Here is a 24876-nt window from a genome sequence, read left to right on the forward strand (position 1 = left end):
ACACAGGCAACCTGACAACAAAGTCTGTAGAACCCCTCTCTGCCTGGAATCCTTTCTACTCACCATATGCCATGAATGATGTGACAACCCACAGCTCATTCTCTGCAATAAAGGTGGCTTGATATGGCACGATATTGGGATGGTTGAAGAGTTTAGAGACATGAAGCTCCCCCTGAAAGCAATGGCAAAGCTAAGTCAGAACCAAGGGGCACTGAAGAATGACACTCACCATTCTTCAGTGGCAGCATGAAGAACGTGGAACCTAGTACTTTCTGGATGCTCTTCTCAGAGTTCTGGGAGCAGCCTAAGCAGGTGCCCTCAGATACTGCTTTGCGACTTCTGCCTTGGTGTGGCCCCACCAGCCAATCCTAACACACCTCAAGAAATAATCCGCCACCAAACAGGGTAACTGCTGACAACACAGTAGAGGGTCTCGGTTCACCCACTCAGAGATGCTGAATCAAACTGTTGACTGAAGACTTCTGAAGTTATGAGCTTAGCTCAACTTCAAGGGCACCGTACAGAACTCCTCTTGAAGATAAGAAAACACAAAATATTTTTCTATTGTAAAAGAAAATGTTGTAGTTGATAAAAACCAGCAAATAAAGTGTTAAAGGACAAATGACAACTACTAAACATTAGAAGATATTTTACCAGCACCCTCAGACTAAGAGATCCCGTCCTCAGGAGCAGCTATAGGAAGTATAAAAAAAAAAATTGGACCAAAAAAAACTACAGAAACTCCAGGGTCCTGGCCTTTGGGACATGAGCTAAGGTCAAATAACCTGGACCTTCTACCTGTCCACTGCTTTACAGGACATAAACCAAAAGAATCATAAAGTCCAATATGTTCTACGACAAACTCAGATATGTTTTTTCTCAAATAACTAAGTTGAGACTGGACTTCTGCTCTATCCTCAGATCCAGTAAACTACTCTGTACAGATGAACTGGTATTAGAGCACTGTAAATTTGATGAAGAAACCCAAGATTACTAATAAAGAAAAAAAAGAGCACTGTCAGATGAACATTCAGAAAGACATTGTAAAAGGAGGAGGAGGGGCTGCAACTAATGGTACTGAACACACATTCACCCAGGCCTTAGAGCAAAGGGCAGTCTAGTCCCCAGGCAGTTACTAGACCCCATGGTCTCCCTCAGTTTAACAAGAGGACAGCTACTTGCTTCTTGAATAGAAAGGAATCTTAGGCAAACAGGATGCTAAGAGCTGGAGGATGGCCACAGAGGCAGCGCAGGCTGCTCTGCATCAGGAACAAGGCTGTCTGGGTTTGAATCCTGCCTCTGCTGCTCAGTGTGTGTGTGTGACCATGGGAGAGGTACTTGGCCTCTCTACATAATAAACAAATGAATAAATGAGCCAGAAAGGAATATTTGGAGAAGAAGAGGGAAATATAAATTGGGCTGAGCAGCATTTCAGCCCAATCCTTAGTGCCAAATGCCCAAGATTCTCCCTTGAAAGCTCCATAAGTTCTGAACATTTGGTCTACCTTCATTTCCTAACAGGTACTTTCAGAGGACTGATGTGGGAGGTGCCTTACAATTGCTACAGGAACCAAGAATCCACCCTCCCTCCAAGTGTCACACTCATGTTTTATTACCTGCAAGAATGTCACCATCTCATTGGAACAAGCTTCTAGGTTAATCCTCCGTACCGTCACATACTCCCCTGTTGGTTTGTACCTTGCTAGATTCACTGTCATCAGGTCCTCAAATCCTTTGCCTAAAAGGAAAGAAGAATACCATAAACAAGAAGAAAAGCAACAAAAGTTTGTATCTGCCTTATAGAAAAATGAACTTGATTTCAAAAGAAAATCCAAGTTAAAATTTTCACTACTGTTATTTTCATGCCTAACATTTCTTTCTTTCTTTCTTTTTTTTTTTGAGACAGAGTCTCACTCTGTTGCCTGGGCTAGAGTGCTGTGGTATCAACCTAGCTCACAGCAACCTCCAACTCCTGGGCTCAAGCAATCCTCCTGCCTCAGCCTCCCAAGTAGCTGGGACTACAGGCATGCGCCACCAGGCCCGGCTAATTTTTTCTATATGTTCTTTTTTTTTTGAGACAGAGTCTCGCTTTGTTGTCCTGGCTAGAGCGAGTGCCATGGCATCAGCCTAGCTCACAGCAACCTCAAACTCCTGGGCTCAAGCAATCCTCCTGCCTCCGCCTCCCGAGTAGCTGGGACTACAAGCATGTGCCACCATGCCCGGCTGATTTTTTTTTCTATATGTATTAGTTGGCCAATTAATTTATTTCTATTTATAGTAGAGACGGGGTCTCACTCTTGCTCAGACTGGTCTCGAACTCCTGACCTCGAGCAATCCTCCCGCTTCAGCCTCCCAGAGTGCTAGGATTACAGGCGTGAGCCACCACGCCTGGCCTCTATATGCTCTTAGTTGGCCAATTAATTTCTTTCCATTTTTAGTAGAGATGGGGTCTCACTCTTGCTTAGGCTGGTTTTGAACTCCTTACCTTGAGCGATCCACCAGCCTTGGCCTCCAGAGTGTTTGGATTACAGGTGTGAGCCACCACGCCTGGCCTTGGCTGACATTTCTTGAATTTTCTCCTATCAGTTCCTTCTCAGCCAATCATTCTGACTCACTATGACCCAGGACACCAGACATGCACAGCCACAAAGAAAAAATGGCAAAAGAGCTTCTCTCTTAGAAACTTGATCTCTTCCCATATATGGCAGAAGAAAACCAAACAAGACCCACAAAAGCCAGTTTTGCCACCATGAATCCCCTTAACTAGCTGACAGCGTCTGGTGTACATTCATCTGGGGATGCTGACGAAGCTGCAGCAGTCCCCGAGAGCAATGACAGTCCATGGACATTACCTATAATGGTGAGTAGCTCATAACACCCTCCCTCTGGCAGAAAGCTACTCATGATCTCTTGTTTAGAGAAGGATGCTATCGACTCTGAGCTCGCCTCATTGGTCTAAAGAAAAAGAAAAATGGGTTAATAGAGAAAACTGGGGGTGGGATGGGAGCGGAGCGGAGGTGGTAATTCAGACCAACGAGGAGACTGGTAACCAAACACACATACAAATCCTAACTATGTGGCAAAGAAACAGTGCCAGCACTATTCAAAGAGAAATAAAACATCACATATTCAATGTAGTAATCATCGCTAATATCAAAGCAAGTAAGTGTTAGGACTATCTACAAATGGGGGACAAGGACCCATTCCAGTCCACTGTTAATCTGCTTGTCCTTTCCAACAGATTGGTTCATGTACAGAAAACTATAAATTTATTACTCGGGGAAAAGATGTCTGGAAAAGGAAGGGCATGTTTAGAAAAGAGAAGGCAAGATTAACTGGGCATGGTGGTGTGCACCTATAGTCCCAGCTACTGGGGAGGCTTGAGCACAGGAGCTTGAGGTTGCAGTGAGCTACGATGATGCCACTGCACTCTAGCCTGGGTGACAGACTGAGACTTTGTCTCGAAAAAAAAAAAAAAAAGAGAGAGAGAGAGAGAAAGAGAGAGAAGGGGATGGAGACGTGGGGGTTCTCCTGAATTTCCTATCGTATTAGGCTGCTATTTTTAAGGTCCTAACTGCAAGATCCCAAAAGGCCGAACACTGAATCTTGCTCTAGGGAAAATGTGGCCAGCAGTAGACCCCTCCTTAGCAAACCAAGAGTCCAGGCCAGTCATTGCCTGGCATTTCCAAGTGAGAGAACAACTGATGCCCGGAGTTGAGACTTAGATGTCAGTCAGGTGGCAGGCATCATCCAGGCGGCAGCAGCAGCCTGCTCCCTCATTCCTGCCCACTCCTGCTGCACATGAAGCTGGAGCCCAGCCATTTACGGTGTCATACTCCAGCCTTTGAGGTCCCGGAGGAAGATATCCAGCAATGTCTGAGTGGTGAAAGCAAAACACATGGCAGACCAATAGCTCTTCCTTCTTCTAGACCTAAATTTATTTATATGATTTAGGGACTGTATTTTTCATTTTTTCAGATTTTCTTTCTTCAGATGTGTGTCTAACTGAAATGGAGAAGCCTTAGGACAGCTCATATTTCACATTCTGTATTCATAAGCCTGACCTCTAGTCAGAAAAAGATCTTTGTGAAAGAAAAAGAAAGAAAAAGATCTTTGTGAACATACGAAGGCTCTTGGCTTAGCACTAGCCAGAAGAGCGAGCTGAGAATGTTCTAACAATGTGCTACAAGAGCAACTATCAGGGAAGTAGCTGTGCAGAGGAAACCATGAAGATGACGGTGCTTTCTGCCTGTTATTTGACCATAATACGCTTTCCAGAGCACTTCCACATGGCACTCGATCTTCACAGCTCAGTGGAGTAGATGGGGCAGACATCATCTCCGTTTTTCAATAACAAAAATGAGGGCCAAGGAGATTAAGTAACTTGCCAAAAATCAAAACATGAATACACAGCACAGATGTCAGGACCCAGGCTCAAGCCAATGAAATCAGGTGTTTCAAGTGTATCTAGTTTCAAAACAGCTGTGGATGGGGAAAGAAACCAAATGGGGCACTCTCTCACTGCTTATAGTGACATGAAGAGGAAACTAGTCAAATAAAAAATCAAGCCTTGCTAACAATCAAATTCCATTTCCAGTTTTAATCAACTGTTATATTTCTGTGACTCAGCCATATTGTTCTACTTAGCTATAGTTCACCGTTTCACTGTTGTATAATATCTCATGAATATACCACAATTTATCCAACATTCCAATGTTAATGGGCCTTTTGGGTTGGTCTTCAGTTCTATTATGAACTGTGCTATTGTAAACACGTTTGAATCTCTCTCCAGACTAAAGCTCATACCTAGGAATCGATGGAATCGCTAGGGCACATACTATTTGAACAATCAACTGTATGAGACAATGCCAAATTTTTGTCCCAAATGGTTATACCAATTTACACTCCCACCAGCAATGTATGTGTGTTCTTGTTGATCCCACTTTCCCCCAACACTTGGTATTTTCAGATTTCTTAATTTTTGCCAATCTCATTGTGGGTTTGATTTACATTTCCCTGATTACTAATGAAGATGAGCAACTTTTTATATACTTATTGGACATGTGAGTCTTCCTGAGGTAAAAATGCCTCTTTCTGTCTCTTGCCCATTTTTCTTTTTTTTTTTTTTGAGACAGAGTCTCACTTTTGTTGCCCTGGCTAGAGTGAGTGCCGTGGCGTCAGCCCAGCTCACAGCAACCTCAAACTCCTGGGCTCAAGCGATCCTCCTGCCTCAGCCTCCCAAGTAGCTGGGACCACAGGCATGCACCACCATGTCCAGCCAATTTTTTTGTATATATATTTTTAGTTGGTCAATTAATTTCCCTCTATTTTTAGTAGAGACGGGGTCTTGCTCAGGATGGTTTCGAACTCCCAACCTCGAGCAATCCGCCCGCCTCGGCCTCCCAGAGTGCTAGGATTACAGGCGTGAGCCACCGCGCCCGGCCTCTTGCCCATTTTTCTACTGAGGTGTTTCAGTGCAGGATTTCTCCAAAGCAGGCCCCGCGGAACACTGATCCTGGCAGCTGATGCATAAAAAAAGTTTCCATGATGAATTAAGTTAGGAAATGCAACATACTCTTACATGGAGAATCACCAGTCATACTCCCATACTAAAGGTGTTGAGAAATTCTCTAGTAAGGACATTTACTTTGTTTAACCTAGGATTTCCCAAAGATACCTGTCTAGAGAACCTTCTGTTAAATTTTGGGAAAGATAATTTAGGAAATGCTATTTTAAGTAAAACATATGTCATAATGCAAAGAGCATAGGCTTAGGGTCAGACAGAGGCAGAATTTGAACACAGGTCTATCAATGGCTCTGTGACCTTGGGCAAGTCACTCTGACCTCTTGGGATCTCCATTATCTCAGCAGGGGAAAAATTCCCATCCTATAGGGTTGTTGTGACCATGAGATGAGATAAAATATGTTAAGAGCTTAGCTCTACTTGGTGTATAATAAATATTAGGCTGTGTGGTAGCTCATATCTGTAATCTTAGCACTTTGAGAGGCCAAGGTGGGAGGATTGCTTGAAGCCAGGAGCTTAAGACCAGCCTGAGCAACAGAGAGAGAATTCATCTCTATAAAAAATAGAAATAGGCCAGGCGTGGTGGCTCACACCTATAATCCTAGCACTCTGGGAGGCCGAGGCGGGAGGAGCGTTCAAGGTCAGGAGTTCAAAACCAGCCTGAGCAAGACCAAGACCCCATCTCTACTAAAAATAGAAAGAAATTAATTGGCCAACTAAAAAATATATATATACAAAAAATCAGCTGGCCACGGTGGCACATGCCTGTAGTCCCAGCTACTTGGGAGGCTGAGACAGAAGGATTGCTTGAGCCCAGGAGTTTGAGGTTGCTGTGAGCTAGGCTGATGCCATGGCACTCTAGCCCGGGCAACAGAGTGAGACTCTAACTCAAAAAAAAAAAGAAGAGAAATAATTAGCTGGGCGTGATGGCATGAGCCTATAAGTCCCAGCTACTCAGGAGGCTGAGGCAGGAGGATCACTTGAGCCCAGGAGTTCCAGGCTGCAGTTGTGCCGCACTCTAGCCTGGGCAATAGAGTGAGGCCCTGTCTCGAAAAAACTCTATAAAAACTGAAATATTTAATATATGTGAATTCTATTCTTCTCTCTGTATTGCTGTCTACCTTTTGGTGACTCTCCTGTTCAACAAATAAAATGGAACAGAGAAAATGAAGCAAAGAGAGGCTCCTAAGTGGAATTAGATCAACAGTTAAGGTTGATTTGATTTGAGCTTTTATATTTATTTGTGTTTTTAAATGCTCTGAAAACAAATTCTGGGATCATTTAATTGCCACTGTAGTTTTCTGAAACTATCTTATGTTCAGAACAACCTTAAGATACTAGTTACTACATGCCAGGTACTTCATACTGGTGAGAGAAATACACAAAAAAGAGACAAAAATGGAGCAGCAATTTGAGCAAAAAGCCTAAATCAAGAGCTCTGAAAAGGTAACTCCCATTTGTTTAGAATTTACAATGCTAGTTTAGTCTTGAAGCATTCCATCTTCTCACCCTTGCACCTCTAACCCCCTGCAGTATTCTTGCTCTGCAGATCCTATTTTCTCAAGTATTAATCTATTCCTCAATAAAATCAATGTTACCAGTTAACAGAAAACTCAGCAGGTTGTTTTCAGACTCAGACTACCTCCTCTGCCTCTAGGATCTCATCCCACATCCCTCTCCCCACACAAACATGCTCTAGTCTTAGGAAACCTTCACTAACTATCCCTCTGTTTGGAACCCTTCTCCTGCCCCTCCTCCCTTCCCCTGCCCCTGCCATTTTCTCAACACTACCTCCTCATCCTGAGGTCTCAGCTGAAATGTCATTTCTTCAGAAAAGATTTCCAGCGAAAGTAAAGTAGGTTCCTAGTCACTTTATTACAGCGCCTTGCTTTACTTTCTTCACAGAGTTATCACTGCAGTTTATTGATCTATTGTCTGTCTCTTCCACTAGAATGCGAGTGCTGTGAGGGCAGGGATCTTGGCTGTCATGTTCATTGGTGTATTCCCCAAAGACTAGAACAATGTTGGCAAACATTTAAAAAATAAAAATCACTTAAGCAAACTTCAAACTGAGGAGGTTTTCTGTCCATGACCTTTTCATTCCTATGGGCTGAAGAGGAGAATAGGGTAAATGTACTAGCCAGTTCCTTTGGAGACAGGCTCAACATAATGACCTACGATGGCAATGCCAGCCTCACACAACACATTCACTAGATTCCCCTATTGCCAGGGTGCTCTGTAGATCAGAATCTGATACCTGTATGTGAGAAAGTACTGCATTTTTTAGCAGGTAACAATATGGCCTCACTGAGAAGCAACTACTTTGTATCTGAAGGTCTTCTCTCCTCTGATCTCCAAGCAAACTCCTTAAAATTTCTATAATTTGAAAAGGACACTATGAAGGCCAGCTGAGTCTTGAAATTAAAATATTTACGATTTATACTTTAAAAAACTCTTTTTGGAAAAGTTACAGATAGATACTTTTTTGATTACCTATGTCCCTCTTCCCTGTCAGGAGGCATGGATGACATACTGTCTACTAGGCCATACACCAAGATACATTCTTGTTGAGCCTTGGTAGGGAGTGATTCATTAAACTACTTACGTTCTTAGTCAGTAACCTGAAATATAAATCTATTATCTAGTAGTACAGAAAACTACTAAAACTAACTCAAAAGTGTTAGTTTTAGAAAATAAAATTCTTTAGGTAATTGGGAATATGAGTTCATGGGCAATCTGGAATTGAATGACATGAACTGGTCCAGTGATAGCAACTAGTCTGTCCCCAACTCACTGGAAATGATCCTAAAATGGAAGCTTTCTACTCTGTGGATATTCTACAAGTCTAAACTCACAGAGAGTCCAATTTTATTTAGAAAAACAAATAAATCAGGAAACAAAGGCAATATTTTGAAAGGAAGAGGCCTGGTCTGATATTGTCACCAGAAAAACAAGTTAGTTCATTATATTGCTTCAGATTTAGAAAAGGTCAAAGTTCAGATGAAAATAAAAATATTTAGCCCATTCTCTTTAAACACAGCATGACATAGTTTAATTAGTGTAATGTATAATCACAAATTGCTCAGAGAAAGGAACTAATTCTATCAAAGTCTTTTCTTAGTTTTCCCCACAATGAAAAGCATTTTATTCATTTTGAAGCATTTGAAAAATACATAAGCTACTGATATCCAAAAATGACCATAAAATAACTTTAAGGAGTTTAGAAAAAAATACAACAAAGCATACCAAGACAATATTTATGAAATGCTACCAAACAAATACATTCAACTTCCCACAGGTTTCACACAGGATAACTTTTTTTTTTTTTTTTTTTTCTTTTTCTTTTTTTTTTTTTTATTTTTTTTTATTAATTTGTGGACGAGGTCCTGGGGCCCCAAGAGAGGGGGCCCCAGAAGTCGCCCAAGGATAACTTTTGATATAACATTGGCAGCTATGAAAATATAATTGGCATTATATCCAGGAAAAGTACCTGACTGATCCTATAGGAAATTTTTTTGGTCTCCTGATTGGAAAATATTTGGATCTGATAGAGAAGTGCTCCTGATTAGCTGACTACATAGGCATAGTCAAAGCTTTACTCAAAGAAATGCCTAGTCAACATGTTCGTCCTTCACTCAGCCTTGGGGCTGCCTGCAAATGTGCAAATGTCCGTAACACAAATAGTGTCATAAGTCTACACAGAGAAGGTTCTTATCCTCTCTCTTTATAAGACACTGATTCATATTTTACAAAATAGCTTGGTATATTGTGCACATCTGGTGCTATTTATTTAGGTAAAATAAACTAGAAGAGAATCTCATAGCTTTCACCAATGAAAAAAGTAAATGTTCTGTTTTATACTTTTTAATTTTTGTTTTATATTTAAGGTAGGAGATTTGAGATGTAGCTTTATTATCTAAACAGAGATCTATATTATTTCTGTGAACTGAAATCTATTGTTAATAGACTAAGGATGGAAAATTTAATTCCACCAGCCACTAAAAGATAACCACATTTCAGATTGTTTCAGGTGGTTTTTGTGTGGAAGGGGGTGGTAGGTGATTGGTAGGGTTGGGAAGGGGAAGAGACCTTAATCCCTAGAAGAGACAAAAAGTATCCGAGACTTTTTTCAGTTTTCAAACCACATCAAAATCTTTCCAGGGTGAAACCTGAATCTCCACAGGCAAAAGAATTATACTACAAATAAAGCTCAATGACAGATGAGCAGAAACATAAAATGATAAGCCAACAAAACACACAAACTTCCACAAGAAGTCATCTCCATGCAACAGCCATAGTGCTAGAGCCTAGGAAATCACTTACTTTTCTCCGAGTGTCACCCGGAGGCTGTTCTGGAGTAGAGAAATTGATTGTTGGCATTTTGTTTTTTTTAGCAGAAGACACACCCACATTTAGAATAGCAATTATTGCACTTAGGCCTACATTTATTAATAGAAACCACTTAAGAGTCACTGCAGCAAGGCCGGGCGCGGTGGCTCACGCCTGTAATCCTAGCTCTCTGGGAGGCCGAGGCGGGCGGATTGCTCAAGGTCAGGAGTTCGAAACCAGCCTGAGCAAGAGCGAGACCCCATCTCTACTATAAATAGAAAGAAATTAATTGGCCAACTAATATATACAAAAAATTAGCCGGGCATGGTGGCGAATGCCTGTAGTCCCAGCTACTTGGGAGGCTGAGGCAGGAGGATTGCTTGAGCCCAGGAGTTTGAGGTTGCTGTGAGCTAGGCTGACGCCATGGCACTCACTCTAGCCTGGGCAACAAAGCGAGACTCTGTCTCAAAAAAAAAAAAATAAAAAAAAAAGAGTCACTGCAGCAAAAGTGCCTGCAGGGTTACACATAAACACACACACATAGAGATTCACAGTAAAAATACTGCAGAGGTAGGAGCTTTAAACATGAATCTGTGGCTCTTCAAAACTTGGCAAGGCTACCACTCTACAGGTGTTCTTTACTGAGTATAACTCAATTGTTACAATTCTGGTCATTTACATTTACTTTTAATCAGCACACAATATTATTGAATAGGCTGGTTTCAGAGTCTTATACTTTGTAAACAAAAAATTCATTATAAAGTAATAGAAGTGGTTGGCCATTTCACAGTGACTTCAGGGACTAGAAAACAGATTTTTTTTTTTAAAGGGCAATAAAAGTTTTTAATACAGCAACACATATATGAGGGACCATTACCCAATCTGATTCTCCAAAGTCAGATATATTCTATTCTGAATACAAACAAAGCAAAAGCATTTTGGCACTCTGTTACACCTAGTGAAAATGAACAAAGCAAAGGACAACTGAAATAACTTTCTGCTCTTAAATCAGACAAATTCTGCATATGTCTTTGATTTTTGCCATTCCATAAAAGTGATAAAAATCATCAAACTGAAGATTTTTAACTGTAAAATATTAGGGTGATTACACATTTTTAATTATCTTAAGCTATAACAGTTCTATATATCTTAAACTATGCAAAGTCATAAGAGTAAGTCTAGTCACCAAGAAAAATTCTTTTTCATAAGATATATTATAGGAGATTATCTTCAGAGTAAATTAGCCTCAACTTATCAAAATAGCAATTTTTTTCCCCTTAGACATCAGTTTTCTGGTACACAATGGCAGGAGCAGTTGCTTAACATACTCTATCAAAGGTAAGAAGTCAAGTGAATGGATTAAAAGAAATTTCATCTTCCAGAGTAGAAGGCAAATTCTAAGTTGTATAAAACTTAGTAATATAGACTTCATCAAGCTTCAATGATACACAAAACAACCTCTTCACCCTCCTCAGATCAGAGACTATGGCATCATCAAAGACAGAGATCCTATGCTCAAGACACTGAAAACAAAACCCATTAATTCAATTCCCAAATATTTGGAATATTTGTAACTGGACTACCAAATTTCCATTAATGACAATATTCATTTTTTTTTTAAGACATGAGGTCTCACCATGTTGCCCGAGCTGGACTTAAACTCCTGGACTCAAGTGATCCCCCAACCTCAGCCTCCCAAGTAGCTGGGACTATAGGTGTGCACTACCACGCCTGGCTCAATGTTTAATTTTAGCCATTTTATTCCCATTAATGATGGTAAGAAAATGAAAATAGGACCAGAATATAGTATTTTTGTTCCATTAGCCTTTCCTTTACTGACTAATTTTTATTCTCTGTAACTAAAACAAAAAGAACTCATCATTTTTTAAAACTCCCATTTGTCGGCCGGGCGCTGTGGCTCACGCCTGTAATCCTAGCTCTTGGGAGGCCGAGGCGGGCGGATTGCTCAAGGTCAGGAGTTCAAAACCAGCCTGAGCAAGAGCGAGACCCCGTCTCTACTATAAATAGAAAGAAATTAAATGGCCAACTGATATATATATATAAAAAAAAAATTAGCCGGGCATGGTGGCGCATGCCTGTAGTCCCAGCTACTCGGGAGGCTGAGGCAGAAGGATCACTCAAGCCCAGGAGTTTGAGGTTGCTGTGAGCTAGGCTGACGCCACGGCACTCACTCTAGCCTGGACAACAAAGTGAGACTCTGTCTCAAAAAAAAAAACAAAAAAAAAAAACTCCCATTTGTCTAAAATATAACACTTTGATAAAGTTCACAAATACTATTACTCTTTCAGATGCATTAGTGAAAATGAATTAATAAATACCATCTAGCAACTAACAAGTTTGAGTTTTCAATCCCTTAAACCTATTTGGGAGTATTTTATATCAGTCAACCAATGCACTCAATCTGACAACCTGTTCGTTTTATTTTTTTTAATTTTGTTTGCTTTTGAATGGGATTTTCTTTTTTTAATTTTGTTTGCCAGATAACCTATTTCTTTAGCTACAGAATCCTAAAAGAGTATCTTGGTATTCAAACACAAAGAATGGGACTCTACTACTATTATCTTTTTTGAAAAGAACTTTTTTTGGCCCTAAATTAAGATGAGAGTTCCCAAAAAGGCTCACTTTGAAAATGGCCAAACAGGAATGCTTACACCTATTTTTTCTGTTTTTTTGTGGTTTTTTTTTTGAGACAGAGTCTCGCTTTGTTGCCCAGGCTAGAATGAGTGCCGTGGTGTCAACCTAGCTCACAGCAACCTCAAACTCTTGGGCTCAAGCAATCCAATCCTGTCTCAGCCTCCCCAGCAGCTGGGACTACAGGCATGCACCACCATGCCCGGCTAATTTTTTCTATATATATATTAGTTGGCCAATTAATTTCTTTCTATTTATAGTAAAGATGGGGTCTCGCTCTTGCTCAGGCTGGTTTCAAACTCCTGACCTCAAGCAATCTGCCCACCTCGGCCTCCCAGAGTGCTAGGATTACAGGCGTGAGCCACCGCGCCCGGCTATTTTTTCTTTTTCTAACAGGATCTGGACTGCATGCTTGAGCCTATTAAACTTCAAAGTTTACTTCTGAAATCAACATTTAGATTTTTCAATAGTAGTTAATATTTTTGCCCTGATTTTTTTCCTTTGTTCTTTTAAGTCTCATAATTACAACCATGAAAATAATGTGTCAACTGATTAATCAGTAAAACCAGAAATTTATATCATTGCTACCTTTGTCCTATTATTTTATTTTTAAAATCTTCAAGGGCAGAGACTTTACACACTTAGATTTTTTCCCTTAAAAATACGTATTTCAGGCCAGGCAGTGGCTCACACCTGTAATCCTAGCACTCTAGCCTGGGCAATACAGTGAGACTCTGTTTCAAAAAAAAAAATGTATTTCAACTGGACAAAAGTAACATACGTGCCTTTAAGTAAATGCTGGCTTTCTAACAATCAAGGCAGGTCAAGGACAAGGCTGGATTAGTCCTCAAACCTTTGGGAAACCATGAATTAAAAAAGGAATCAAGCCCCTGATTTTATTTGTATGTAATTGGAATAAAAATTGCAAACACTTAAAAAAAAAAGGAATCAAAGAAATCCAACAAGTGTAGTTTACATTTGCCCTCAGAAAGGCTAATTTCTATAAATGGATTTAGTCAACAAAAAAGTAGTGATGTTTATCCTGAAGTGACGGCTAATTGCCATACTGTACTTACCTCCAAATAGTTCCAAATCTCTTAAGCCCTCAACAATGAACTTTTCCGAGACCCACCGCTAAAGAGGAAAACCCCAAAGAGAATTAGTATTTCTTCTAAGCCACAACAAATTAGCTATCAGCCTTTAGACAGACAAAAATACAACTACAAAAACAGAATCATGCAGCATAGTTAGGATACATTTCTATGGAAAAGTTTTGAAAAGAATCTTGAAATCAATTAAAAACAATAGATTAATTCCTTTTTCTACTCCTCTTTGCCTAATTTGACGAATAATTCTTCAATCTGACATACAAAAAAATATGCAGTAATGATCCTAATAACAATGACTGTTTTGTCTTCCCTATATATAAAACTACCTTTTGGTTCCATCATACCTATTCCATAGCTATCTATTACAGATGCCTTGTATCTTTAATGCCAATTTGAAAACAATTATTGGAATTCACAACACAGAAAATATGAATGAAACAGTAGTTTTTCACTAGACTCTATTAATCTGTAAAAGGAAACATAGCAAGCTGCATATTCTTTTATCAACTAGGGGTTCTAAAGACATCTTCGCTTACATTTTCTGCCAAGTTCACAAGGATCAAACTAACAGGACCAATCTATGGTTCACTTTACTGGCCTATTTCAAATGAGTATTAGATTTCCATCATACTGATTAGTGGTTTCATTTCACCTGAATTAGACTATGTTGAAACAGAAAAGAAGCTCATATTTAAAAGCAATGGAATCAAGATTGTATTTCACTTAAGGGCTGGTGTTAAAGTTTGGCTTGGGGGCATTCTTTCCACTGGGCAGAGTTCAGGCTAAGGAGAGATTTCCTTTATCCTCTTAATTAACAGTGAAGTTTATTCTTTTCAAAATATTAGTAAATTATTCTTATATGCATAAACATAAGAAAAAAGATTAAATTACATTCAGAAATAAGTTGCATAATACAGATTATGAATTAGAACTATAGCATCATTTTCTGTCCTTCCCTATAACAATTTTTTCTGAATTAAAAAAGAAATAATACCCTAAATAACTTAATATAAAAAATTATAATTTATGCTTTAATATAATATTTAAAGAAAGTGGTATACTCATAATGTCTCATAGCACTTACACAGCTATAAAATTTTTAAATAATTACTACTGTACTTAGAAACTGAATATTTGATAATAAACAAAATAAGATTCTCTTTTGTGAAATCATGGGAGCTTATAAAGAGGCTAAATCTAGTATTTAGCTAGATTTAGTTCTTGAGGTTATTTTAGCTGATGAAGTTTTAGGGTGTAATAAGTCTTTCATGTTCAAAACGTCTTCAATTGAAACAAATGATTATAGCTAGAAAACAGTATCCCAGTAATTACAACTTGATACTGATTTTAAAAACACATAAACCCATTGGGAGATCATTAACAGTTACATATCTACACTGAAAAGGGCAACCAACTCATTTAGTGTTGTACAACTGATATAAAACAAACCATCGTCTTGTTTCTTCTCTATCAGACAAACTGGTAGTAAATTATGCGTCTCTGGTCAGCTTCTGCCTGCAGACTCTTTTCTCAGGAGTGCAGGCTGCAATACCTGCCTTACTTCCTACATCTCTCACTTCTATGTGCTTCTGAGCATCAAAAAAAACTACCCACAATATACGCCAAAGCACATTAGTTTTCAGAAAACAAAAATAGTAAATCCAGAAGAATAGAAAAACACACTCACCCTAATTCGCTCTGGTTTACTTACAAGAAAAGACATGAGTTCTTAGTGTGTAGGCCTACTTCAATTTCAAAAACTTAAACCTAAAAGAAAAATAGAAAAAGGCTGAGTTACCAAAATCTCTGTTTACAGAAATACCTTCTATTAACAAAAACTTACTATAGGTCTACCATTCAAAGCACTGTACTAGATGTACCAATTATTAAAGGTTTGCTTAGAGAAATTTTCAGTGATGATAAACTTGGATGTACTTTGGCCTACTACATTCTGAAATTCTGTAATTTCTATAAAAGAAGTTTATTATTATATGGTTTTGTTTTATCCCACCCTCCCTCACTCTCCTTCCTTCCTTCCTTTCTTTCTTTCCTCTCTCTCTCTTTTTTTTTTTTTTGAGACAGAGTCTCGCTTTCTTGCCTAGGCTAGAGTGAGTGCCATGGCGTCAGCCTAGCTCACAGCAACCTCAAACTCCTGGGCTCAAGCGATCCTCCTGCCTCAGCCTCCCGAGTAGCTGGGACTACAGGCACAAGCCACCATGCCCGGCTGATTTATATATATATATATATATTAGTTGGCCAATTAATTTCTTTCTATTTTTATGGTAGAGATGGGGTCTCGCTCAGGCTGGTTTTGAACTCCTGACCTTGAGCAATCCGCCCGCCTCGGCCTCCCAGAGTGCTAGGATTACAGGCGTGAGCCACCGCGCCCGGCCTATTTTTTTTTTTGAGACAGTGTCTCGCTTTGTTGCCTAGGCTAGAGTGAGTGCCTTGGCGTCAGCCTAGCTCACAGCAACCTCAAACTCCTGGGCTCAAGCAATCCTGCCTCAGCCTCCTGAGTAGCTGGGACTACAGGCATGCGCCACCATGCTCGGCTAATTTTTTCTCTATATATTAGGGGCCAATTAATTTCTTTCTATTTATAGTAGAGACAGGGTCTTGCTCTTGCTCAGGCTGGTTTCAAACTCCTGACCTTGAGCAATCCGCCCACCTTGGCTTCCCAGAGTGCTAGGATTACAGGCGTGAGCCACTGCGCCTGGCCTCTGTCTCTCTCTTTTTCTGAGACAGAGTCTTACTCTGTTGTCCTGGGTAGAGCTCACTGCAACCTCAATCTCCTGGGCTCAAGAGATCTTCCTGCCTCAGCCTCCGGAGTAGCTGAAACTACAGGTGCGCACCACCACGCCCTGCTAATTTTTCTATATTTTGATAGAGAAGGGATCTCGCTCTTGTTCAGGCTAGTCTCAAGCTCCTCAGCTCAAGTGATCCTCTTTCCTTGGCCTCCCAGAGTGCTAGGATTACAGATGTGAGCCACTGATTCTAGCCTTGGTTTTCTTTAAATTAATTTTTAAATTTCTCTTGACCCAACCCTCACTGACACCTTCCTAGAAAGCAATTACCTTCAATTCTTTTGGATGTTTATCTTCCTTTTAAAATCATTATTCTTTTTTTTTTTTTTTTTTTTGAGACAGAGTCTCACTTTGTTGTCCAGGCTAGAGTGAGTGCCGTGGCGTCAGCCTAGCTCACAGCAACCTCAAACTCCTGGGCTTGAGTGATCCTTCTGCCTCAGCCCCCCGAGTAGCTGGGACTACAGGCATGCGCCACCATGCCCGGCTAATTTATTATATATATATCAGTTGGCCAATTAATTTCTTTCTATTTATAGTAGAGACGGGGTCTCGCTCTTGCTCAGGCTGGTTTTGAACTCCTGACCTCGAGCAATCCGCCCGCCTCGGCCTCCCAAGAGCTAGGATTACAGGCGTGAGCCACAGCGCCCGGCCTAAAATCATTATTCTTAAAGCAATGTTTCTATGGCTATGATTTTGTTTTAGACTTTTATCTACTAACTTTAATATAGTAGATGAAGACTAAGCTTTCCTACATCATTTTCTTCCACCCTCTGTCCTGTCCTCATTCTCCCAACATAGCTCTGGCATAATTTTTGGTTAAATCAATAGTCCTTATATTACTATGACTATGCAAATATGGTTCATAGCAGAGACAAATGGTGATGACCGTGTCTCATTTCTCGTACACTCCATTTTTTCCTAGTGTTAATAATTGCTTCACATTTTGTTCATTTGCTTGGTTTCTCATACAGCTCTTATTAGCTTTCTACAAATATCTAACATCTCTGCTGCTTGTCTTATCCATATATTAATATTTTTCCATTCCCTCAAAACCTTCCATTCCAACGTTCTCCTGGAGACTGCCTTCACGGTGCCCTCCATCCTCCTGCTGCAATCTGGACTAGTTACTTTCTAGGCCAGTTGTACTTAGTCTGCCTTTTTATTTATTTATTTATTTATAATTGAAAATTATTTAGGGAGTAGGGATAGGAGAGAGATGGGAGCTTCTGTGGGGAACCGTATGTTCTGTATAGAAATACCGTAAATTGCTAATATTCATGGAATGAGTATTTTGCAGGGAAAGAGAGCAAGAGTGTATTTCTTTCAGAGGGTGTCAGAAAGAGGGTGAGCTTTCAAGAAGAGCAGCCTGCCTTTATAGTGTGGAGAATTGGGTCCTTCAATTCTGGGAAATATTCTTGTATTATTTCTTTTTCTTTCTTCCTTTCCCTTTCTTTCTTGTTTATTATTATTATTATTATTTGTTTGTTTTTTTGAGACAGGGTCTCACTCTGTTGTCCAAGCTAGGGAGCAGTGGTATCATCATAGCTCAGCGTTCCCCAGACCTTTTTGGCACCAGGGACTGGTTTCATGGAAGACAGTTTTTCCACTGGTGGGGGTGGAGGGGCAGGGCTCAGGCAGTGATGCCAGCAATGGGGAGCAACTATAAATACAGATGAAGCCTCCCTGGCTGGCTTGCCCACTGCTCACCTCCTGCTGTGTACCTGGTTCCTAAGGTTCTTTATTTTTTTATTCCTAAGTTTCATGGAAGATAATTTTTCCACAGACAAGGGGTGGGGGGTGCAGAGCTCAGGTGGTGGTATGGCCTGGTTCCTAACAGTACCTGGTTGTGGCCTGGGGGTTGGGGACCAAGGTCATAGCTCACTACAGCCTTGAACTCCTGGGCTCAAGTGATCCTCCTGCCTCATCCTCCAGAGTAGCTGGGACTACAGGTGTGTGCCACCACACCTGGCTAATAATTATTACATTTCTAAGACAGACCTTGAAATTAACCTTTTCAGAGATTTAAAAATAGAAGATATTCAAGCTTTTGATTCAAGAGTTTAGACTGAGAACCAAGTACTTACCTCACCTCTCTTCCCAAGGTCCCATTATCATTAAAGGAATAAAAAATGATAAGCCTATATCAGAGGACAGAATGAGAGGCCATTAGAAGAAGCTTCAGTAAATTTCTAGGAGGTGAAAAGTAAGAAGAGGGTTGCCCCAGGAAAGAGAGGACAAAGCTGCAGGCTAGAATGTGAATGAAGGAGATTGTAGCAGAGAAGGCAAATCTGCCCAGCAGACAATCCTAAGGGCTCTGAACCCAAACTGTAGCAACAAGGAGTGAGGGAAGGAGAATGTGGGGTTGAAAACTGGCCCCCTGTGTAACTGTGTCCACTCACGCCCGTGAGTTCTAAATCCACACTTGTCAGCTGATTGGCCCTGTTATGTTCACAGAGCTCCCAGTCACCTTTTCTATTCCTTTATCATTTTATATAAGTAAATATCAAGCATCATCAGACCTCAGAAAAAAGATCATGGCATTTAAAACACACAGGCACACTCACAAAATTCACAGAAAAACCAGCTCCAGATAAAACAGAGATGATTCAGGAAAAAGAACTCAAAAAAACAACACTTTAATATCTTCAGAGGTTCCAAAAGATACTACTTCCATAAAAACAAAAAAGATGATAGAAACAATAAGAAAGAAAGAATTCCAGGAAATTATAAATATTAGAAGTAAAAAATTCAATAAAGAGAAAAATCATCACAAAGCAAAATGACAGATGAAGAATATCAGAAAAAACATAAGAGGCACAGAGAGGATCAAGCAAAGGGATATAATATCTAAACTGAAATATAATATAAAAATAGAAGGGAGAAAAATATTAAGAAATGGAAAAGAAAAACAAGGCACCTACAATGGAAAAAGAATCTGGTTGATAACAAACTTCTTAAAAATATCAAACGATGGCTAGAAGAAATAAAATAAGATATAAGGTTCTGAGAGGCCAGGCGCGGTGGCTCACGCCTGTAATCCTAGCACTCTGGGAGGCCGAGGCGGGCCGATTGCTCAAAGTCAGGAGTTCAAAACCAGCCTGAGCAAGAGTGAGACCCTGTCTCTACTATAAATAGAAAGAAATTAATTGGCCAACCAATATATAGAGAAAAAATTAGCCAGGCATGGTGGCGCATACCTGTAGTCCCAGCTACTCGGGAGGCTGAGGCAGTAGGATCACTTGAGCCCAGGAGTTTGAGGTTGCTGTGAGCTAGGCTAACGCCTTGGCACTCACTCTAGCCTAGGCAACAAAGCGAGACTCTGTCTCCAAAAACAAAAAAACAAAAAAAACAGGTTATGAGAAAAAAAATTATTTTGAATCTATACTATACTCACATTAACTACCAATAAATCATAAAAGCAAAATAATTTGTCAGACATGAAACAAATAAACACAGAAGATGGAAGAATAGACAGGTATGACTGGGGAAGCGAACTAATGTCCCTATCTTCCCAAAAGGGTAAAGGTAAAGCTGAAGGTTGATAGGATAACAAATAGAAATTTTTGTATAATATTTAAGATCACAAAGATAACCAATAGAAGAACTAAAAATAGAGGGATTCAACTACGAAAAGTTGGGAGGAGGAAAAAGAGGGCAGTGTGAGATTCAACATTACCTCTACTCTCTTTGGAAGATAAAGATAAGCTTCCCTAGTCGTTTCTCTGTCTCTCCTATTAGAGTGGAAAGTCTAAACTTGTTTAGAATTATAAAAGTCCATCATTAAAAACTAAAACCAAAAATGATTAATGAGGAACAGACAAGGGATGGGTAGAGGTAGGGCTGAGAGACTGCTGCTTTTCAGTATTAGCCCCCATAGCATTACTTTAATAACTGCATGCAGATATTTTCTTTCATAAAATTTTATTAATTAATAAAAAAGATATTCATCTGAGATGGTTTACAGAAGCTCTACCTAGTGATTAGGCATAAATATTTACATAAACATTATGTAAATTCTGAAAGACTGTTCTAGTTTCACAATGAATCATATAAAAATCATGAACTTTGTGTGACATTAAAATCATTATGCTGCCTTCAAATTTCCTTAAAATGTAATTCAAAGTAGAAGGGCAGATGGATGATATATCATTTGAAGGACATATTCACATTTATCAAGAATATTTAACATCATATATACATTAGCAAAGCAATATTACTAGTGGACAGATACAAAAATAGCTTTATTATTTAGAAGCAGTCTTAAATGGTTAAAAAGAATCTACTGCTGTTCAAGGCTATAATTGAAGTCTTAAATAGTGAGAATGAGGCTTTAGTCTTGACTAGAATGACTAAATCCTATACACACACTTTTCACAAACTGTCTCTAAGTATCAACGGTAAGCTAATGTGATATTTATTTACTTTAAGAGCATTCACAGAAATAGTAACTATTATGGAGAGGTTTGCATATTTAGACTGGAAAAAGGTATGGGGCTTCCAGCTAATCTTAAAAACCCAGGGTGTATGCTGGGGACAGGACTCAAAGGATAACCACCAACAGTTTTCATTATCTTCAAATGTGTCAGTAGCTCCTCTGATAGAGCCCTGGAGCCTGGTCTTAGGGATACAAAAAGGTGTAAGACATTCCTGGAAAGTAAAGAGCTTACAAACTAGTTGTGGAAACAGGACACATAAGATAAATGGCAAGACAAGAAAACACACAAGTAGAAATGAGTGATGGGCAACTCCTTATGGAGATCAGCAAAGGGAGAGATTACTATGAGCTGGGGTAATCCTGTAATGTCAAGTAGGAATTAAAGAAAATGCGAATTCCAAGACTAAAATAGTATTAGCTACTTATTATTTAGTGCTTATAGTAGTCTTATCTGTGGTTTCATTTTATGAGATTTTAGTTCAGGTCAACTGAGATCTGAAAATATTAAAAGGAAATTCCCAGAAATTAACAACTTTTAAGTTTTAAAATGTGCGCTGTTCTGGAGTAGCCTGATGAAAACTTGTACCCTCATGCTCCATTCTGCCTAGGACATGAATCATCCCTTTGTCCAGCATGTCCACGCTGTCTATGCTACCCACCCATCAGTCACTTAGTAGCTGACTTGATTTATCATCAGATCAACTGTGGCAGTATCACAGTGTGGTATTTTCTGGGGTTTCAGGAATCCACTGGGGATCTTGGAACCCCTTGGAACCCCTGTGGTTATGGGGGGACTACTATACTTTGTCTTATCCACAGGTGTATCTCCCAGCTTCCAGAATAATGCCTGTCATATAGTAAGCACTCCATAATACTGAATGGCTGGCCAAATGTGCAGAGAAAGTATTTCAGCACTTTGAGCATACTCTGAAATTAATGTGAGGGCATTACAGAAACAGAACTCCACATATATATAAGAACAATGAATAGGCCTTAAATGCATGCTAGATAGAGTACAGATTTTATTCAGCAAGCAGTCAGAGGCCACTGTAGTTTTGAACAGAAAGGTGATGAACACAACAGTGGTCTAAAGCAGTGTCTCTCAAACTTTATTGTCATGCAAATCACTTGAGGATCTTGTTAAAATGCAGACTTTGATTCAGAAGGTCTGGAGCAGGGCCTGATAGTTCTGGCAAGCTCCCAAGTGATGGTAATGCTGCTGATCTGTGGCCCATCATATTTAACTAATGTTAGAGAAGTCTTAGTCTAAGGAATATTCATCTGCCAAGGGATGGGGAGGGGAGAGGTGAAAATAACGCTGGGAAAGGAATGCCAGTTAGAATACAATGACAGCAGATGACATCTGTGATGATAAAAGCCTGTGGCACTGGGAATGTTAAAGGAAATGGATGGGGGAGAAGGAAGAATAAAGAAATTATAACACATTTAGTTAGAAAGGACACCAGAAGTCATCTGGTCATCTTCTACCCTTTGGAAGAATATCTTTTACAAATTCCTAGATATATAGTTATCTAGTTTCTACTTAAAAACTTTCCATGCCAGAGACTCACTACCTTATCTGGGAGGCCAGTCTACTCTGTGGATAATTCTCATGACTCTGGGTTTTCTGTGTACCTGAGTAACTAGGGAAGAGTAGTGTGTACTCATGATGGAAATAGGAAGGCTCAGAAGTGGAAGCAGTTTGAGTAGAAGGATGAGTTTGAGTTTTTAAATCATACTGAGGCTGAGAAGACAGTTATATATTCCAATAGGAAATATATAGCGTTCAGTTAGAAGAATAGGACTGATGCTTAAGAGAGGTTAGATGGCAAGGTGGCCTTGGGAATCAGCACTTAAGAGTGACAGAAAAATTCAGCCCTTGCATCTGGGCAAAAAAAGAAAAAAAGAAAGTGACAGAAATTCACTAAAGAAAACAGTGAGAGAAAAGCAGAAGGCTGAGAAGCAAGCCTTGGGATAGATTTATATTTAGGGATAGGATGGCCCTTGAAAGACAGCTAGGAAGAAGAGCCCAAAGAAACACTTTAAAGATCCTGCTTCCCCTCCTGCACCACCTCCTGTCTCCAACCTGGCTAACTTGGACCTGTCCCTCAGTACTCACCTCAGATGTCCTGTGCTATGGGGAGTCCTCCCTGACCCCCCTCACCCCTAACACCTACCACACTCTTAACTGCCAATTTATCTCTTCCACTAGGAATAGAGATTCCTTGAGAACAGGGAATGAATTTTGTACAGTGTTGTGCTTCCACGGGCAACTGTGCCCCCTGGTAGCTGTTAAATTAATAATAGTAAAAAATAATAAAAGCAGTAAACATTTATGTCAAACTCACTATGAGCCATGCACTGTGCTAAATGCTTCATGGAAACCAACTAACAAGTATTATCATCCTTGTTTTACAAATCCGGAAATTAGGGTACAGGGAGGTTAAATGCCCAAAAGTCACACAGGCAAGTGATAGGGAACTGATTAAATCTGTTTCAAAGTCTGTGCTCTAGAAACCAGAGTGATAGACAAGCCAAAGAAGTCTCAAGACTCGGTGCACAAAGATAGAAAATATCAACTGATTGGCAAATGCTGCTGACCAACATGTCAAATGGTACAGAAATTCATTTACCCTGATTTAAAATTTTTTCCTTTCTCCCTATTTTTGTCACAGGTTTTCTAAACTTCCTCCATGTCTGGGGTCACAATTGTAAGCACCTCATTTGAGCGAAAATACCTCTAAGAAATCTGGTTAAAGGGTAGGGGGCAGATTTGATTAGTGTAGCACTGTAACTAATGGCTGAATCAATGGGCTCCTTGGCCTGACGCAGGTAATCAAATTCGGTGTCTTCATCAACTCTCAGGGGACAAGAAACAGTCTTGAGTGTCTTTAGAAAGTATGAATCAGTCAATGAAGAACTGTTTTAATGCCACAAATAAATATTGGAACATGGTTCTACTTCAACAGATACTACAGTAAAAACAGGACCGATTCCAACGGCTTTTCTTGTTTGGGGGAAGTCAAGTTAAAGTATGTCAGGATATTAGCAGAAAGCTGGGCAGAGAGGTCGGTTTCCCATTTCCTGAGAACCATTAACAATTTTACTTAACCACTCCCCTTCCCTCCTGCTCACTTGCCTACCGCCGACCCCCATCTCCGGCCCCAAATCTGCTGCAGGCACTTTAACATACTTTGCAAAAAGACAACTAGAAACTCCGTTTCGGCTTAGTCCGGGAGTCATGTGGATCTTGTGTCCTTATGGGGGCTTGACCGGCTGCCTGTCCAGCCTGGGATAAGATGAAATGGGGATAGGGGAGCAGGAAGAAGTAAAAACTAGGTTCTGCTGCCACTTTGCTTAAGCAGGACAAAATGACACCTGGCCCCAGGTTCCCCACCAGGAAGTCCCGTCCGGGGAGAAAAGGGGATTGGGAAAGCAGGGGCTCGCCTCTCCCGCCCGGCAACTCCGCTCCAGCGTCTGCCCGCCAGGCCCAAGCCTATTCTGCTCTCTGGCTGCGGCCCCTCATCGAGGGAATGAGGACGCGGGTGAAAGGCGGCCCGTGGAGGACGAGGGTGAGCCCAGGATGGCCGCTTTGACGAATGCCCGGCCCTGAGGAGATGGAATGGGCGTCAGGACGAGGAGGGACTGGACCCTGGAGCGCACCAGGCGGCCCCGCCAGCCCGGTACCTGTTCCTGGAGTTAGCGAGCAGTCCCGACCGTCAGAGCTCCGCCTCCTCAGTTTTATGGCCGCGCCGCCGCCAGGCCGGTTGCCGGGGGAGGGACGCAACGTGCCATGCGCAGTAGAGCGGTCCGGGCCCCGCCGGAGCGCCCCGCCCCGCCCCGCCCTCGGCCGCCGCGCGAGGGCGGCCGTTCTCTGCTGCGGCCGCGCTGTCCCGGGAAGCGCCTGCTCCGGGTCCTTCTGTCTGGAGCGGGCCGGTTTCTCCAGGAGTGTGGAAGCCTAAGACCTAGGTTCTCTCCGGTGCGGACGGGGCACTCCAGAGCCTCCGCCTCCGCAGCAGGAGA

At 40.7% G+C, this 24876-nt stretch overlaps 1 protein-coding gene across 10 annotated transcripts in view; it reads right to left on the reverse strand.

Moving 5' to 3' along the window:
* The window catches only part of STRADA (STE20 related adaptor alpha), a 31564-nt gene extending 6903 nt beyond the window's left edge, over nt 1-24661 (reverse strand). Inside the window, exons 1-7 of one of the 10 annotated variants that reach the window (XM_012747282.3) lie at nt 24541-24661; nt 15326-15381; nt 13582-13639; nt 9848-9876; nt 2853-2955; nt 1617-1738; nt 64-172 (exon numbers count right to left, since the gene is read on the reverse strand). In XM_012747282.3, coding sequence (XP_012602736.1) covers nt 64-172; nt 1617-1738; nt 2853-2955; nt 9848-9876; nt 13582-13639; nt 15326-15337 — 433 coding nt within the window. In that variant the 5' untranslated portion in view covers nt 15338-15381; nt 24541-24661. Of the gene's footprint in view, nt 1-63; nt 173-1616; nt 1739-2852; nt 2956-9847; nt 9877-13581; nt 15384-19615; nt 19728-24540 lie in introns of those variants that run through there. The other 9 variants (XM_012747278.3, XM_012747280.3, XM_075994673.1 and 6 more) reach the window with 9 other exon arrangements.
* Nucleotides 24662-24876: the final 215 nt, after the last annotated feature.

The sequence above is a fragment of the Microcebus murinus genome, chromosome 18, assembly GCF_040939455.1.
Source record: "Microcebus murinus isolate Inina chromosome 18, M.murinus_Inina_mat1.0, whole genome shotgun sequence".
In the NCBI taxonomy this organism is placed as follows: domain Eukaryota; kingdom Metazoa; phylum Chordata; class Mammalia; order Primates; family Cheirogaleidae; genus Microcebus; species Microcebus murinus.